The sequence below is a fragment of the Gadus chalcogrammus genome, chromosome 4, assembly GCF_026213295.1.
Source record: "Gadus chalcogrammus isolate NIFS_2021 chromosome 4, NIFS_Gcha_1.0, whole genome shotgun sequence".
NCBI lineage: Eukaryota > Metazoa > Chordata > Actinopteri > Gadiformes > Gadidae > Gadus > Gadus chalcogrammus.
The window spans coordinates 17571656-17589155 of NC_079415.1; the positions used below are offsets into that span (position 1 = coordinate 17571656).

General features: G+C 45.2%; 1 protein-coding gene across 3 annotated transcripts in view; it reads left to right on the forward strand.

Moving 5' to 3' along the window:
* Positions 1–17500, forward strand: part of garnl3 (GTPase activating Rap/RanGAP domain like 3) — a 65293-nt gene that overhangs the window by 32950 nt on the left and 14843 nt on the right. For 2 of the 3 annotated variants that reach the window (XM_056589112.1, XM_056589114.1), the window contains exons 3-18: positions 1321–1395; positions 3379–3478; positions 5538–5656; positions 6181–6245; positions 8333–8396; positions 8805–8831; positions 9403–9478; positions 9792–9890; positions 10206–10309; positions 13216–13324; positions 14109–14154; positions 14510–14616; positions 14711–14826; positions 15518–15640; positions 16362–16436; positions 17252–17366. In XM_056589112.1, the coding sequence (XP_056445087.1) occupies positions 1321–1395; positions 3379–3478; positions 5538–5656; positions 6181–6245; positions 8333–8396; positions 8805–8831; positions 9403–9478; positions 9792–9890; positions 10206–10309; positions 13216–13324; positions 14109–14154; positions 14510–14616; positions 14711–14826; positions 15518–15640; positions 16362–16436; positions 17252–17366 (1420 nt within the window). The remainder of the gene's footprint in view (positions 1–1320; positions 1396–3378; positions 3479–5537; positions 5657–6180; positions 6246–8332; positions 8397–8804; positions 8832–9402; positions 9479–9791; positions 9891–10205; positions 10310–13215; positions 13325–14108; positions 14155–14509; positions 14617–14710; positions 14827–15517; positions 15641–16361; positions 16437–17251; positions 17367–17500) is intronic. The other variant, XM_056589113.1, reaches the window with a different exon arrangement.

The following is a 17500-nucleotide window of genomic DNA, read 5'->3' on the forward strand; positions in this document are numbered from 1 at the left end:
GCACAGACACCACACCAGACAAATAATACACCTGGATTTACTCACAGATGTATATGCAACGGAGACAGATGGACACACACATACAGACACACATACGTCACACACACACAATCACAATCACACACAAACACACTTCAGTGTGGTGAGAGAGCTTCGCTGTACATTGTTTTTTATTTTTTATTTTATTTTATTATTCAACAAAAGTAGTCTTCTCTTTTCTTTCTTCTCCTCCCCCTGGTCTTAACTCTCCACCAGCCAATGCAGTAGGCCTGTCCCCATTAACTCTTCACCTTTCTCTCTCTCTCTCTCTCATTCTCTCTATCTCTCTGTCTCATTCCCTCTTCTCCTGTCTCTGTCATCTCTCTCTCTCTCTCTCTCTCTCTCTCTCTCTCTCTCTCTCTCTCTCTCTCTCTCTCTCTCTCTCTCTCTCTCTCTCTCTCTCTCTCTCTCTGTCTGAGTTATGAGTCAGCAGGCCGCAGTGAAGGCGGACATGAGTGAGAATCTAAAGGGAGACAGCAACAACTGTTTTGTCTGACTCTCTATTCTAGATGGAAAGAATGTTGAGTTGATTCTCAAACCTTTTGAAATGTCAACCATGCCTGCTATACAAACAGAACAGAAACACAACAGAAACACAACAGCCCAACACAACAGAAACACAACAGACAGACACAACAGAAACACAACAGAAACACAATAGGAACAAAACTCAAACAAAACAGAAACACAACAGCCAAACAAAACAGCCAAACACAACAGAAAAAAAGGAAACTCAACACAAACACAGTAGAAACACAACAGAAACACAACAACCAAACACAACAGACAAACAAAACATAAGCACAACAGAACACATTGGAAACACAATAGAAACACATTGGAAAACAGCGGAAACACAACAGCCCAACACAGCATAAACCCAATAGCCAACACAACAGAAACACAACAGCCCAACACAACAGAAATACAACAGAAACACAACAACCCAACAGTAATTAATTAATTAATATATTGAACGGTATATGACAGTGATATACTGACGTGAACATAGTGAATGTGAATTATGATACAGGTTGTATCACCAACCTAACATACACTTGTACTGTCACAAGAGTGGATCATCTGTCTGCTTTTGTACCTGTTTAGCATTTGACTGTGAGCTCGTGGTGGTTCTCCCTCCTCCATTACTCAAACAGCCGGTTTGACGGGAGCTAATTCTGAACATGTGTCTCTTTGTGTCTCTCTGTCTCCCTCTCTCTCTATCCGGTTCTCTCTCTCTATCTCTCTCTTTCTTTTGTTCTCCATCCCTCCATCTTGTAGCTGATCTCCAGTGATGCAGACGGAGCCATCCAGAGAGCCGGCCGCTTCAGGGTGGAGAACGGCTCCTCAGATGAGGTATACTCTCTCTCTTTCTCTCTCTATTGATATGTTTCTCTCTCTCTCTCTCTCTCTCTCTCTCTCTCTCTCCCTCTCATGCTCTCTCGTATATATCTCTGTCCCTCTCTATCACAACAGAAACATAATTGCAAATATACCCCCTCCCCCACCACACACACACACACACACGCACACAAACACACACACACACACACACACACACACACACACACACACACACACACACACACACACACACACACACACACACACACACACACACACACACACACACACACACACACACACACACACACACACACACACACACACACTCACACACACACACATCCTGTGAAACAATAATTGTGAATATTTCCACCATGAGGTTTGAGGTGAGAACTCGCACACTCACACACGCACACCAGCAGTGCAGGGCAATACATTTGCCCTTTCAGATTCTTCAGTTCAATTCATTTTACATTTCTTCATTTTTAGCAATGCTTTGCGCTTTTCATTCAGCTGTCACTTTATTTGTTGCATGTTAACATTGTTTACTGAATTTAGGCTTTTGAACTTTTGTTTAAATCCCTTCACTTGGTTTAAGCCATTTAACGTTTCTTTATGTCTTAATCTATGTGGCTTTATTAAAAAATATTTTCAACCTCACTCTGCACTACAGAACTCACCGCATTTTCTGCAGGGAATGCATTTTCTAGTTATTGATAGGTATTGATAGATGCTCGCTTATTCTGAATGCACTCTCTCTCCCTTTCTCACTGTCTCTTTCCCTTTCTCCCTCTCTCTTTCTCTCTCTCTCTCCCTCTCTCTCTCTCTCTCTCTCTCTCTCTCTCTCTCTCTCTCTCTCTCTCTCTCTCTCTCTCTCTCTCTGTCTGTGTCTCTCTCTGTTGTCTCTCGTTATATAAATATTGCTGGTTTCTCTGTTCTAATGGGACGCCTAAGTCATTCTGTCAACACGCTGTATGAGAATGATTCCTTCTGCTCACGCAACACACACGATTAAATCTGGGATTTTTAAGACAAGTGATGTAGTATTTAAATTTTGCACTCTTATTTTGAAAAGGTGAACTTCAGGAAGCGCGCTAAATGTAGACGTTGCTCTGACAAGCATTGTCCCCTGCGGCTAATCTAGACCAGTCGATGAGAGCTGCGTTTGTGACACTTTGCCTGGCTTTGGTTTCAGTGTTTGCTGTCAGTCTCTAATACAAACGAGTGCAATATTAAAGTGATTCAGGCGTTTTAACAAAGGAGTCCAAACAATCTTCAAATTGACAGGCGCGAGGTGCTTTCTTATTATTTTCAGTTTACATTATATTTGTTTATTATTATTATTATTATTAGAACTTCGTGGCAGATGGACTTTGAGATCTCAAATTGTCGATTACTTTAACAAATGACATTTGCTTGTTTCCTGACTGTGTGTAGACTAGACATGTTCCTATTAAACACCCACAACATAGCAACTGTGTGTTTATTCATTCCATTGCGGTCGGTAATCCTTCCATTGCCTGGTTTCAGTTCCCAGCTTATTCTCCTTCCTCTTCACGTGTTTACACCGCGTTCCTTAGGACTGACATTTCATTCTCCAAAATGATTTCATTCTCACCTCCCAGTACACAATATGCAACAGCTTCAAGGGAACGCAAGAATGATGTCTGTGTGTATTTGTGTGTCTTCTGATTGTGTGTATTTGAGTGTCTTGTGTGTGGTGTCTCTCATCTCCATATGGTGTTGTGTGATGGCAGCTGTATTGTGTAACAGTTTTGTAGGGGAAGATGCCAGCTTGACTCAAGCTGTGACTATAATGATGACAAGGTGGATTATATATAAATATATAAGTGTGTGTGTGTGTGTGTGTGTGTGTGTGTGTGTGTGTGTGTGTGTGTGTGTGTGTGTGTGTGTGTGTGTGTGTGTGTGTGTGTGTGTGTGTGTGTGTGTGTGTGTGCCTGTGCGTGTGCGTGTATGTGTGTGTCCGGTCAGACCTCAGACTACACCCCAGGAACCTGGAGGAGAACCGACGTCCATCTGGAGAACCCGGAGTACCACACCAGATGGTTCTTTAAATACTTCCTGGGAAAAGGTCAGTGGAGCCTCGTTGTTCATTACGCACTGTGTGAGTGCGTGAATGTGTTTGAGTTTGTGTGTGTGTGTGTGAGTGTGTATGTGTGTGGTGTATGTGTGTGTGTGTGTGTGTGTGTGTGTGTGTGTGTGTGTGTGTGTGTGTGTGTGTGTGTGTGTGTGTGTGTGTGTGTGTGTGTGTGTGCGAGTGTGTGTGCATACGAATGCACATGTGGGAAAGAGAGAGAGGTAAACAAACAAAGTGAGAGAAAGGCAAAGAGAGAGAGAGAGAGAGAGAGAGAGAGAGAGAGAGAGAGAGATTGAGACAGATTGAGACGGAGAGAGGGAGAGAGAGGGAGAGAGAGAGAGGGAGAGAGAGAGAGAGAGAGAGAGAGAGAGAGAGAGAGAGAGAGAGAGACAGATTGATACAGATTGAGACGGAGAGAGGGAGAGAGAGGCAGAGAGAGAGAGAGAGAGAGAGAGAGAAAGCTAGAGAGAGATTGAGACAGATTGAGACGGAGAGAGGGAGAGAGAGAGAGAGAGAGAGAGAGAGGGAGAGAGAGAGAGGGAGAGAGAGAGAGAGAGAGAGAGAGAGAGAGAGAGAGAGAGAGAGAGAGAGAGAGAGAGAGAGAGAGAGAGAGACAGATTGATACAGATTGAGACGGAGAGAGGGAGAGAGAGGCAGAGAGAGAGAGAGAAAGCGAGAGAGAGAGAGAGAGAGAGAAAGCTAGAGAGAGAGACAGATTGGGACGGAGAGAGAGAGAGTGGCAGATAAAAGTCAGAGGAGCTGCCAGCCCGGACAGGAGGTGCCAGAGAGCGTAGGTGTGAACCCAACAAGAGAGAGAGAGAGTGTGAGAGTGGCCCCTCTCTCTGCGGAAGGACCCTTCAGAGAGAGGGGCCCCTCTGTCAGCTGAGGCCAGGGTGGGGAGACCAGCTGGGGAGATGAGGGCGTCTGACACATGGATGATCGACAGCCTGTCTGAAGTGGCCTGCCTGCGAGGCTCTGCATTAATGATTTATTATATATTAACTCAACCGTTTCCTGCCATGGGAAAGAACCATTTTGAAAGTGTTGCGATAGCTTAGCTTTGGACAGTCCGTCACACACACCTTGCAGTACGCCGTGTCTGGGTTGTTCTGTTATTCACCCATGCTGGATCCACGACCAGCATTAGTAAAACAGACGTGAATCAAGTAAGTCTTTGCGATTACAAACAAAGATGCTCATGTATGCAGGATTTATTGTGACATTATTATTATATATGAATGCATTTAATGCAAGTTTCACGAAGAAAAAGTCGACCACCCCCCCCCCCCCACTGGTCCTTACTTTACCGTAGTGCATCGAGGATGGTACACACACCTGGTGCTGTCGAGGAAAGGGCGTAAAAACACATTGAATACACAGCAAGGGGATATCACACAACGCACACAAAGGATCCACACACGCAGAAAAAAGCAGAGAGAGAGAGAGAGAGTGACAGGCCGAGGCAGAGAATGAGCCAGGCAGGCAGCGTGCGGTTGAAGGCAGGTTTTAATTGGTTTCAGAGGTTAATTCAATGTTGACTCTGAAGATGTAGCCTTGCCAACCAAAGAGGCAGAGGCATGAATGTGGAGATGTGTTGTGTTGTCAGGGGACGCGTACCCCAGGCCACGCACCCAGACAGGGAGAATGCAGGTCAGCAATACGCAGGAGGAATGAAAAACAATGGAGATTGTTATACGAGAGTAAACCAACACGTATATACCCTGAGAAGGTAGTGTGTGTCTGTGAGCGTGTGTATCTGTGTCTATGTAAATATCAGCGAAGATGTCTGTGTATGTGTGCCGTTGTGCATATGTGTGTGTGTGTGTGTGTGTGTGTGTGTGTGTGTGTGTGTGTGTGTGTGTGTGTGTGTGTGTGTGTGTGTGTGTGTGTGTGTGTGTGTGTGTGTGTGTGTGTGTGTGTGTGTGTATGCGTGTGTGTGTATATGTGTGTGCGTGTGTGTGCATGGATGCGTGTGTATGCATATGTGTATGAGTGTGTACCTCTGTGTGAATGTCTGTATTCCCTAATGGCTGTGCGTTGTGTGCTGTCTCAGTTCATCAGAATTACGTGGGCACCGATGCGGAAAAGAACCCCTTCTATCTCTCGGTGGTGCTGTCGGACCAGAACAACCAGCGCGTGCCGCAGTACCGCGCCATACTCTGGAGGAAGGCTGTGAGTGAACACGCGCTCCACCCACCGCCTCCGTGCCTACCTGTTGCATGTGCCTACATTCACATTTACATTGAGGGCTGTAAGGATGTTCATAGAACAAAGTGCCGAGCAATAACAATCCCTAGGTCAACCCATTCCCCGTAGACAACAAAGATAGCTAGGATGAGACGATACACGATGCTTAGTACTTACTATAACCATGTGCTTCATGTTAGAGATAATCAACTGTTCCATTATAATATCTCCTCAATAACGGAACCGCCCGGAGTGGTTTATTTCGCTTATACCACAGTGACCAACTCGGACTGTGTTACTTTCCTCCACAATATTTTGGGTTCTATCGAATTAAAATCAGACTAAGTAAAAACATACCGGCTCTCTCTCTCTCTCTCTCTCTCTCTCTCTCTCTCTCTCTCTCTCTCTCTCTCTCTCTCTCTCTCTCTCTCTCTGTCTCTGTCTCTGTCTCTCTCTCTCTCTCTCTCTCTCTCTCTCTCTCTCTCTCTCTCTCTCTCTCTCTCTCTCAGGGGACCTTGAAGATAAGCCTCCCCTACTGTCCTACCAAAACCTTATCAGTGAAGTCTATCCTAAGGTAAGAAACGCCACCTGTTGCTACACACACACACACACATACACACACACACACACACACACACACACACACACACACACACACACACACACACACACACACACACACACACACACACACACACACACACACACACACACACACACACATACACATACACGCTCACAAACTCACTCACACTTGAATGTGTGTGTGTGTGTGACCTCATTCACCAGGCTGGTCTCATCCAACATTTTTATGATACCTTATGAAGGATCTGCACAATTTGTTGTAAGATTCCTGCTAATATCCAGAGAGACTAGTGTTCAGTTTTCCTACCCTAAGTAACAGAACCAGAGAACGTTGGCAACATGCAATAATACAGTTGTTTTGGCATTAAAATGTATTTTGATAACATTTCTAGTTAAGAATTAGCCTATTATTATTGTCTTAATCTTCCTTCAGTGATTGTAGGATGATGTTTAGTTCGTTCAACTGCATGTAGCGTTTTTAATGCTCGTTTGGGGTTTTTGAGGGACTATAATCGGGGTTGGCTATATTCTGTTTAAGAAATAACCTTAATTATATATTTGATTACACAACACGTAATTCGAACAATGAGCTACATTTTTGTTCGGAATCCACCAGCCCCACAGTTGTCGTATATATCCATATGCAACCTATGGCCTATGGTCATTATTTAATTTTCTGTAACATGCACGCATATATCCTGCATTCAATACATGAACATGTTATGAACACAATATTCTGAACAACCCCACGAACATATTGTTTCTAGATTCTTGTGATAGGAGCTGAGATGAGGGACAATAAATGTACACAATATGAGCACAGTTTACGTTGATAAGGAGTTTATGAGTTATATGTAAAGGTTCATTTACGCAAACCTAGATAAGGATTCATAAACAATAGTGCACTTCAGTCATTTCCTAATCTGAAGATAAAGGTTTTATCCTGGTTTTCCTCCAATCCATAGTGCTCATGCCATTACGATGTTACGTGCCACAGCTGAGCTGCCGTAAATAGTTTTGCTTTTGGCATAAACTAGCTGGCTAGGAAATAGAATAATATACTAAGGTGCCCTAGAAAGAACAGCGCCTCCCAGAGTGCCGCAGAGGCAATGACCCCCTCATGTGTTAGAGGTTGTTATTCATGCTCAGTGTGTAGTGACTATTCCTATCGTTGACTGCGTGATCATGGCATGCTGCATATTTATAGGGATAAGGAATAGAGAACCAGATTAATATTGATAATTAATATTTTGTCAACTAAAATATCCCTACACCAACACATTTCATAAATGCAACAAACTATAGGCTATTGTTTATTTTATATGTAGTATAACTATATATATTGGACGTTAGATGCAGTGTTCTCTTCATTTTAGAGGTGGAATGGCTGGTTTTGTGGCTCCAGATCAATTTTATTTGGTGGGAGGGACCAGAAATGGCTCTTTTGATAGTGAAGGTTGCTGACCCCCAACCAGAAGTGACGTGAATTGGTGGGTGATCTAGGGGTGTGATACACTTGGGAATGAGCTAAAGACATGGGGTCTGTGTTATATGAAAGAGGGCCTAAAGGACATACAAGAATATCAATGTGGTGGTTCCAGCCCAACCAGAGGTGATGTCATCCCTCCCTCAGAGGTCAGAAAACACACCATTAATGTCCACCATTTCCACTGAGAATAAAAGCAATGACTTCCTTTATTTAGCGCGCAGGCGAACTGATCGCTTGTGGAGCTGGAAATTCGTGGATTCTTCCAAAACATTGTGCGTCACTTTTTGTGCACCATCACCCCAACTATTTTGAGGATACCTTGGACTCACACACACACACTCACTCACAATTACTCACTCACTCAATTTCACTCACTCTCTCACTATCACTCACTTAATCAATCACACACGACAGGGCAAGACGGACGTAGATGACCTCACCATCACTTCATTTCATTAACCAATCCAGAATAGCCTGAAGAATACACCTTAATCCTTGGAGTCAACCTCATGGATAAAGCAGAGTGTGTGTGAGTGTGAAGGTGTGGTCAGCACCAGCGACGTTGACGTTGCTTCCCCTCTTCACAGTGCAATGAACCTGGACAGGTTTGAGAGAGGCCCCCGGGAGATCCTCAACCCAGAGATCCAGAAGGTAAGCGCATAGATATAGAAATGGGTCTGTTGTGAAAGCCGAGCGTATTTCATGAAATACATGTACATTTACAGTCAGGGCATTTAGCAGACACTTTTATCCAAGCGACTTAGAATAAGCACATTTATCAGAAGAAGGAGAAACAATATATCGCTGTTGGTACAGTAAGGATGTTCATAGAACCAAGTGCCAAGCACTCACAACCGTTAGGTTAACCCATTCCCTATATACCACAAAGATAGGATAGGATACGATGCGGTATGTACTTTTTTTTCGAAATGAAGCAGGTGTCTATCATAGTTTGAGTATATATCAACCTGAGGAACTGTAGGTTTGATAGCAGATCTCCCTGCTGAAAGGGAACCAACTGTTAACTATTGCGTTTGCATTACGTTTTTGTTACCATAGGATCTACTGGTGCTGGAGGAACAGGAGGTAAGTGTTCCATTTCCTGGTCTGCTACGAGTTACCATGGCGACTGTATAGTAACTCTCTTTTTAATCAATGGATTTGTTATTTATTTTATTCGGTCTACGTTGGCATTCAAGCAGCATTGGCATTCAAGCGGCATTTGTTTTTTTACTTTCTCTCCTTTTAAAATGAGAGATCTTTTTAAAGGTGTTTCTGTTTCGTCTGGGTCTTCTCATGTGTGGCCACTCAACATTACCCACCAACCGAACCAGACAATTAGGGTGCTTCACCTCCGATAAGCAAGCACATCTGCAGTGCGACCAACGTGGTGGGGTGCATCAGAGGCCCTTAATTGGCCTCATTAGGCCTGTTTCTGCTCCCGCACACATGGCCACATTTCACTACATGTATTTCTTAGGGCTGCCACTACCGCTTAGATATGGATTTGTTATCTTCATTGCCTGTTACAGAGTTTGACCGTTTCTACCAACCAATCAGTTTAGAATAGTTTTGTTGCCATGAAATGTTCCTGTGAAGTTTTAATGTTTGAAACGGATTGATTTTATTCTTCTCATCGTACCATATTACCTCACAGGGTTCTGTCAACTTCAAATTTGGCGTGCTGTACGCCAAAGACGGACAGCTCACAGATGACGAAATGTTTAGCAACGGTAAGTGACCTGCCGAGGACATGCTAACACCTTGGCACCGACACAGAGACGTGTGGTCCTGTGGTACAGAGGGCGGCAGTAGCTCAGGAGTTACAGCGGGTTGGCTGGTAACTGCAAGGTTGCTAGCTCGATGCCCGGCTTCTCCTAGCGTGTGTCGAGGTGTCACTTAGAGACACCTGCTCCTTCCGAGCTGGCTGACGCCCTGCGTGGTTGACTCCGCCGGCGGTTTGTGAATGAATGGTTGTAAGTCGCTTTGGATAAAAGTGTCAGCAAATCCCCTAAATGTACACCCGCCCTGTGTGTTCTGCTTCAGAGACGGGCAGCGAGAGCTTCGAGAAGTTCCTCAGCCTTCTGGGAGACAGCGTCACGTTGCAGGGGTGGGCCGGCTACCGCGGGGGGCTCGACACCAAGAGTAAGTCTCATAACGGTATCACACGTCATATCGCACCTGCATGCTGCTCATAATAATGTCGATGGACTCAGCTGGAGAAATGGATCTAGTCATGGGTATTATTTAACACCTTGTCGTTGTTTTTTTCTCCTTATACTCACGAGTTAGTTATTTAGCAGGTGCTTTGAGCCAAAGTCACCTTCAGCGAATTTAGATGCATGTCAATAAGGAACAGCTAGGGGTGGCTACGAGACACAGACTACAGGCACTGAGGATCGAATCCGGTACCCTTCGACTGTCCCGATCATCACCGTTTTCCTTCTCTCTCCACAACAGATGACACTACAGGAATGCAATCCATCTACACCGTGTATCAGGGCCATGAACTCATGTTCCACGTCTCCACCATGTTACCTTACTCCAAGGAGAACAAACAGCAGGTGGGAGGTTCTCTCTCTCTCTCTCTCTCTCTCTCTCTCTCTCTCCCTCTCTCTCTTGTGCCATGGTTTCGTATGTTGAGAAACGTCACTCAAAGCATCTAGCCACATAACCTGGTAACATTGCAGCCATTCTTTGACCAGTTGTGCTAGAGATGTTCAGTTTGACGTTCATGTGTGGAGAACAGAAAAAAGTGGCTCTACATCCAAAGACCAGGCCATAGAGGCCCGGACTATAGTCTCATGTCGTCTTAACGCAGACCGTTTCGTCTCCACCACAGGGACTATTAAGGCTCTGGAAACAATATCTTTCCCCTCTGGCCATTCCAGCCCTGCCTTGGTCTTATTGTTTCTCTTCTCTGTCTGTGATTGCATTAACCCCCCTGGGTTGGGTCCGTGTAGCTGTACTTAAAAGCCTTTGTTCTCATGGCTGAATCGGTTAAATGCTATTTATCTGTCCATGGTCATTGTTCTGTTTGGATACTGAAATGTCAGGGATGGTAATGCTGTTATAATCCAGCACAGGAAACAGGGTGAACAAACACAGTTATACTGTAGGACGACATGCTTTACGTAAAAACACAGCACTGCAGAAAATGGATTCACTTAAATGCAACCATTAACTTTAATGCTTTAAAATACATCCGAGGAGACAGTAGATCAGTGAGTATGATATATATATTTTGTTTTTTATTTAATATACCCTTTTTAAAGTGGACGTCAGTGCGTTGGCTGGAGGCAAAAACAAATATTAGGCCTCACCAACTATCACATCTATGACATCGTGCTGTGTTGTTAAAAAATAAAATATTGTCTGGATAGTATTGTTTGTTGTAAGTCTGGATATGTGAATGAGGTTTATCCACCTGATCAGACATTGGAGATATAGGAGGAGGGACAGGTGATTGATCCTGTATACAATATAACAATTATTTAGTTAAGTTAATGTTCAGATATAGGTTACTTTATTCTGCAATGCAAGTGTACTTCACCATTAAGATCAAACCGCTCTTTACCATAACCATAGCTCTACCGAACTGTGAGTATTGTTCAATTGATGTTTATTATACAGCAAAGCCTTCAATAATCATACCGGTTTACATTTGTAATAACTGGTTTGATAGAAGACCAATGCTTTCAAATTCAAGGTATTCAGATAACCTCACGCAGAAACCTCTTAATGGCTGCTGGCTGTGCCTTCTCCTGCCTCCTCCCTCTGCCCCACCCGCAGAAGGACCTTATTGTTCAGAACAGAACATGGGGCGATAACAAAGGAAGGGCATGGAAGGGAAGAAGACCCACGCTCAACCCCTAGGCAACGTCTTCTGACAGTGTCCTCTATTTGTGTGTGTGTGTGTGTGTGTGTGTGTGTGTGTGTGTGTGTGTGTGTGTGTGTGTGTGTGTGTGTGTGTGTGTGTGTGTGTGTGTGTGTGTGTGTGTGTGTGTGTGTGTGTGTGTGTGTGTGTGTGTGTGCTAGGGCTGCCACTAATGATTATCTTCACAGTCAATGAATCATCCTATTTTTCTTTCGATTAATGGTTAAATCATTTCGTACATAAAATGTCTAAAATAAATAATACCAAATTCCATCTTTCAAAGTGATGTCTTTAATGTTACTTCTTCACCTGACCACTAGCCAAGAAATCAAAATTATTCATTTTATAATGATCCATGAACAATGTATTTAAGATTTAACTCTTGTAATTTGCTCTTGAACAATGGCCAAAATTATTAATCGGTTGTCAAACTTATTTCGACCCACTAATTGTAGCAGCCCTAGTCTGTATGTGTGTTTTTGTGTGTTTTTGTGTGTGTGTGTGTGTGTGTGTGCGTGCGTGCGTGCGTGCGTGCGTGCGTGCGTGCGTGCGTGCGTGTGTGTGTGTGTGTGTGTGCGTGCGTGTGTGTGTGTGTGTGTGTGTGTGTGTGTGTGTGTGTGTGTGCGTGTTCATGTGTGAGTCGATGCTGATGTTGCATTAATATGTAGGTGTATGCAGCAGAGATAGACAGAGGGGATGGAAAATAACTGGTTGAAGTCTAGAAGGAGGGGGGGAGCAGGTGTGTGTGTGTGTGTGTGGTGATCGGGGGGGCTCTGTCACTGCTGTTGTAGTTGTGAGAAGATTACAAGTCCTTGAATTAGCATATTTGGCTAAAGGGGTGTTGTGGCGACGCAGGCCGTGTGAGGCCAGGCGGGCTGAGGCTTGTTAGCGTCCTGGACCACTGCAGTGCCCTCGCAGATGGTGCAGCCCGTCAACACACACTCAAAGAACACACAAACGTGCACAGGCTTAGCAAACACACAGCTCAAACACACATACACGCACGCACAGTCGCGCACGCACAGTCGCACACACACATCAATATCTAAGACACCCACACACACGTGATTAGCAAACGCGCAGCTCAAACACACAGATAGACACGCAGCACGCAAGCAATATCTAAGAGACACACACACAGACAAACACAACCAAATGCATTAGCAAAGAAACTTTAAACACGCACACACGCATGTGTTAGCATAGTGTAGTGGTGTTAGCAAGTGAATGCGTGTGTTTCAGACTCAACCACACTCTGTCACTACTTTTGCTGCAGTGCTGGAGTATTTCCTCTACTCCTATGTTGTCGTAATTTCATTCTGTCGCAGTCGGCTGCATGCATTCTCCCCCATCTCTCCCTACAGCTCTTTGATTCCCAGCCATTCTGCGTTTTAAAGTGCTGCATAAATACATTTCCCCGCACGGACGTGACTACAGACTGGGATTGAATCATCTGGTGGACCTTGCGATCCTTCAGACTGATGAACCTTAAAGGCTGATAGAAGCCAGACACCATAAAGCTTATTAACTAACGTCATGTGTGCGTCATGTCTCCCCTTTCTCCTTATTTCCCATCTCCCTGCCTCTCTGTAGGTCGAGAGGAAGAGACACATCGGAAACGACATCGTCACCATCGTGTTCCAGGAAGGAGAGGACGCCTCGCCCTCCTTCAAACCGTCCATGATCCGATCACACTTCACCCGTATCCTACCTCACCGTTCTACCCATCAGTTCTACCGATCACCTCTCAGTTCTACCGCTCACCTATCACTTCTACCGCTCACCTCTCAGTTCTACCGCTCACCTATCAGTTCTACCGCTCACCTCTCAGTTCTACCGCTCACCTCTCAGTTCTACCGCTCACCTCTCAGTTCTACCGCTCACCTCTCAGTTCTACCGCTCACCTATCAGTTCTACCGCTCACCTCTCAGTTCTACCGCTCACCTATCAGTTCTACCGCTCACCTCTCAGTTCTACCGATCACCTCTCAGTTCTACCGCTCACCTCTCAGTTCTACCGCTCACCTCTCAGTTCTACCGCTCACCTATCAGTTCTACCGCTCACCTATCAGTTCTACCGCTCACCTCTCAGTTCTACCGCTCACCTCTCAGTTCTACCGCTCACCTATCAGTTCTACCGCTCACCTCTCAGTTCTACCGATCACCTCTCAGTTCTACCGCTCACCTCTCAGTTCTACCGCTCACCTATCAGTTCTACCGCTCACCTATAATTTTAAGGATATATTGATGTTATTTTCGTGTAAATGAACATATCATTTCAAGCACTCATATTGTGTATAGAGACATTTACCGAGTATATATTTTTCAATATACTGTTTTTCTATTCAATATTTATTCTCAAATTCAATCCAACATTTTAATTTGGTTAGCTAGATATTTTTACGTAGTTTGTTACTTAGTACAAATTATGTTCCATCAAAGTGCATAGGGTGCTGCATCTTGTTGCTGCCTTGACCTTATTCTCAGATATATTTGCATTAGTTAGATATAACAGAGAGAATGACAGTTACAGGTGAGTAGTTTTGATTTGAGTTTTGACATAAGCAACGACTTATGTAAAGCTTTCTATGTGTCAATTGAAGTAAGTGTCGATGTCGATATAGAATTCTATTACACAACTTGCTTGAACACTCAATCATGAAGCAATGACATTCTTTTAAAACAATAAAATAATCATTTATTTTGTCAAATGATTGATTTATGCAGTTAGTATCCCTGTAATAAGAAGGATAATGTACAGCAAGCCGGTCCCAAATAGACACTTCAGGGTGATTCAAGACCTCACCATATCCGGGTTTATCATTTATCAATACGGCCAGTTCGCTGTACTGACCCCTGACACGGACGTGTGTGTTCCTCCTCCCCAGACTGAAGATCTTCTCAGAAGAGAGCGTTCCTCTGTTCGGACCGCCACTCCCCTCCCCCCCAGTGTTTACGGACCACCAAGAATTCAGGGACTTTTTGCTAGTAAAACGTAAGCAGAGACAATAGCGGTGACGCCTGAGGCTAGCAGAGCCCTCCTCCGGTCCAGCGGCCCTCTGATGACCTCTGACCCTCTGACCCTGCAGTAATCAACGGAGAGAAAGCCACGCTGGAGACGCCCACCTTCGCCCAGAAACGCCAGCGGACCCTGGACATGCTGATCCGCTCTTTGTGCCAGGACCTGATGCCTGACCTGCCCAAGGTACACCGACCCCCCGAGAGAGAGGCCCCTGTGTCCCCTCCAGCCCCCCTTCAAACCTTACCCATGCTCCTCTACCCTTTAGGACTACAGTCTCCTTTATTGTCCTCCTTCTCAAAGGCCAGTCAGGCAAAAAGGGCGAACAGAGGAAGACTCTCCTGTCTGTGGCGTTTCACCCAGCGTACCGCCGTGTAGCTCCGCTTTACTCTGCTCTGAACCGCTTCCGTCGCAGCCCTGGCTGGCGGGGGTGTGCCTCTGCATAATGCAACACACTGTATAATACTGCAATGCTGTCTTTCTGAGCAGGGATCACAGCCCCCCCCCCCCCCCCCCCCACACCTCTCTGATCACTTTGACTCCTCCCCCTCTTACTACCCCCCCCCCCCCACACCACGTCTCTGATTACTTTGACTCCTCCCCCTCTTAAATCCCCCCCCCCCCCACCATGTCTCTGATCACTTTGACTCCCCCCCCCTCCCCTCCCCCACTGTTCACCGTTCACTGTTGCTCCTGTACCGTGACTTGGTTCTGGTTCCTGCCTCAATGACCTCCCGCCCTCCCATCTCTGCTGTTGCCGGGTCAATCTGAGACCCTTCCTTTTTTCTGTTTCATCCTCTACTTCCATGTGTGTGTGCGTGTGTGTATCGATCCCCGTGTGTTCGTGTGCGTTTGCATGTCGGTGTTCCATGCGTAGGCTCCTTTCTCTCCGCAGAACATGCTGAACCGACGCTCCTTCAGCGACGTGCTCCCTGAGTCGCCTAAGTCGGCGCGCAAGAAGGAGGAGGCTCGGCAAGCAGAGTTCGTCAGGATAGGACAGGTAACCCCACTTATAGAGACACACTTAGATACATACATAGAGACATGGCTAGGACAGCTAGCCCCACTTATAGAGACACACTTAGATACATAGAGACTTAGAGACATGGCTGGGACAGCTAGCACCACTTATATAGACACACTTAGATACATACATAGAGACATAGCTAGGACAGCTAGCCCCGCTTATAGAGACACACTTAGATACATGCATAGAGACATGGCTAGGACAGCTAGCACCACTTATATAGACACACTTTGATACATAGAGACTTAGATAGAGAGACGTAGATACATATAGACCCCAGATACATAGAGAAATGCATAGAGAGACATGCATAGAGACTTAGATACATAGAGACATACATGGATAGAGACATGGATAGGACAGGCAGCATCACTTATATAGACAGACTTAGGCATACAGGATACATGCATAGAGACTTGGTGGGGAGAGTGTATGAAAAATGGCTGGTTTAAGCAGCCTCCCTGGCCCTGGTCAGACTGATCGGACTCTGGGACTGGGTGGGGATGCACGAGCGTTGTGCATTTAACAAATCAATGTGCACTGGTTACACCAGCCATCGCCACACACACTTTGAGAGGCCTCAAGAGATCGTGCACTCACTAACGTACGTACATCCACCCATTGAGAGGCCCATTGAACCAGGCAGTATTGACAGTCTCCACGGTGGACCCTGTGCTGCTTTTTGCTTCTCCAGGCGCTGAAGCTGAAGACCATTGTGCGAGGAGACGCCCCCACCAGCCTTGTTACCACTGGCCTATGTCGGAAAGAGGTGAAGCCATCACTGTAGCACCAGTGGGCCCTGCCTGTCCCCGCTAAAGAGCAGGACATTGTTGAGGGAAAAAGGAAAGGTTATGCCACCAGGGAGGGTCTAAGCTGCTTACAGCATCTTAAGATAGACATCCCAAGGTTTGGACAGCAAACGATAGTATTTCTAATGAAAAAACTTGATGCAGAATCATTGTGTATTTCATTATTAATTAATAATAAATGTCATATTAATATTTGTTAAGCAAAGTTCACGTTTGTTTTGTGTGCAGTGCAATCCATCACGTCATGTTGAGGACTGATGTGATAAATGGAAAGCCCAGATCCATCAGTGACTGAATGGTTTTCCTAAGGGCACTCTGTGGGTCTCAGACTGGGAAGGAAGACCATCTGAGGGGCGGTCGAAGGGTGGGAGTAGCATGTAGCGTAGCTCAGCAGGTTGCATCGAACCTGGGTCACACCAACTGTAATGTACATCAAGTGTGTGCTTAGCACATACACTACAGCAGGTGTTGTCTCTGTGTGCATGACATACTTTTTCTGTCTGTTTTTATCTGTTTGTGTGTGTGTTTTTATCTGTGTGTATGTGTGTTGGTTTTGATCTGTGTGTATGTGGGTGTGTGTGTGTTTTTTTGTGTATGTGTGTATGTGTGTGTTCGTTTTTTAATCTGTTTGTATATGTTTGTGTTTTATATGTGTTTGTGTTTGTGTGTGTCTGTTTTTTCATATGTGTGTGTTTGTGTTTTCATATGTGTGTGTATGTGTATGTTTGTGTGTCTCTGTGTGCGTGTTTTTTTCATATTTGTGTGTTTTCTGTAGCCATGGGAATCACAGCCATTCTGCAGCACGTTCCCGTACGAGATTGTGTGCGCCGACTCCTGGGGTCAATCTCTGCTTGTTGCCACGGACACAGCAGGGGTCATGGTGTTGGATGGTGAGGTCACCCTTATCGATAGCCCTCCATTGTCCTCTCTCTCTCTCTCTCTCTCTCTCTCTCTCTCTCTCTCTCTCTCTCTCTCTCTCTCTCTCTCCCTCTCTTTCTCATCCTCTCCCCAATTCAATCCGTTC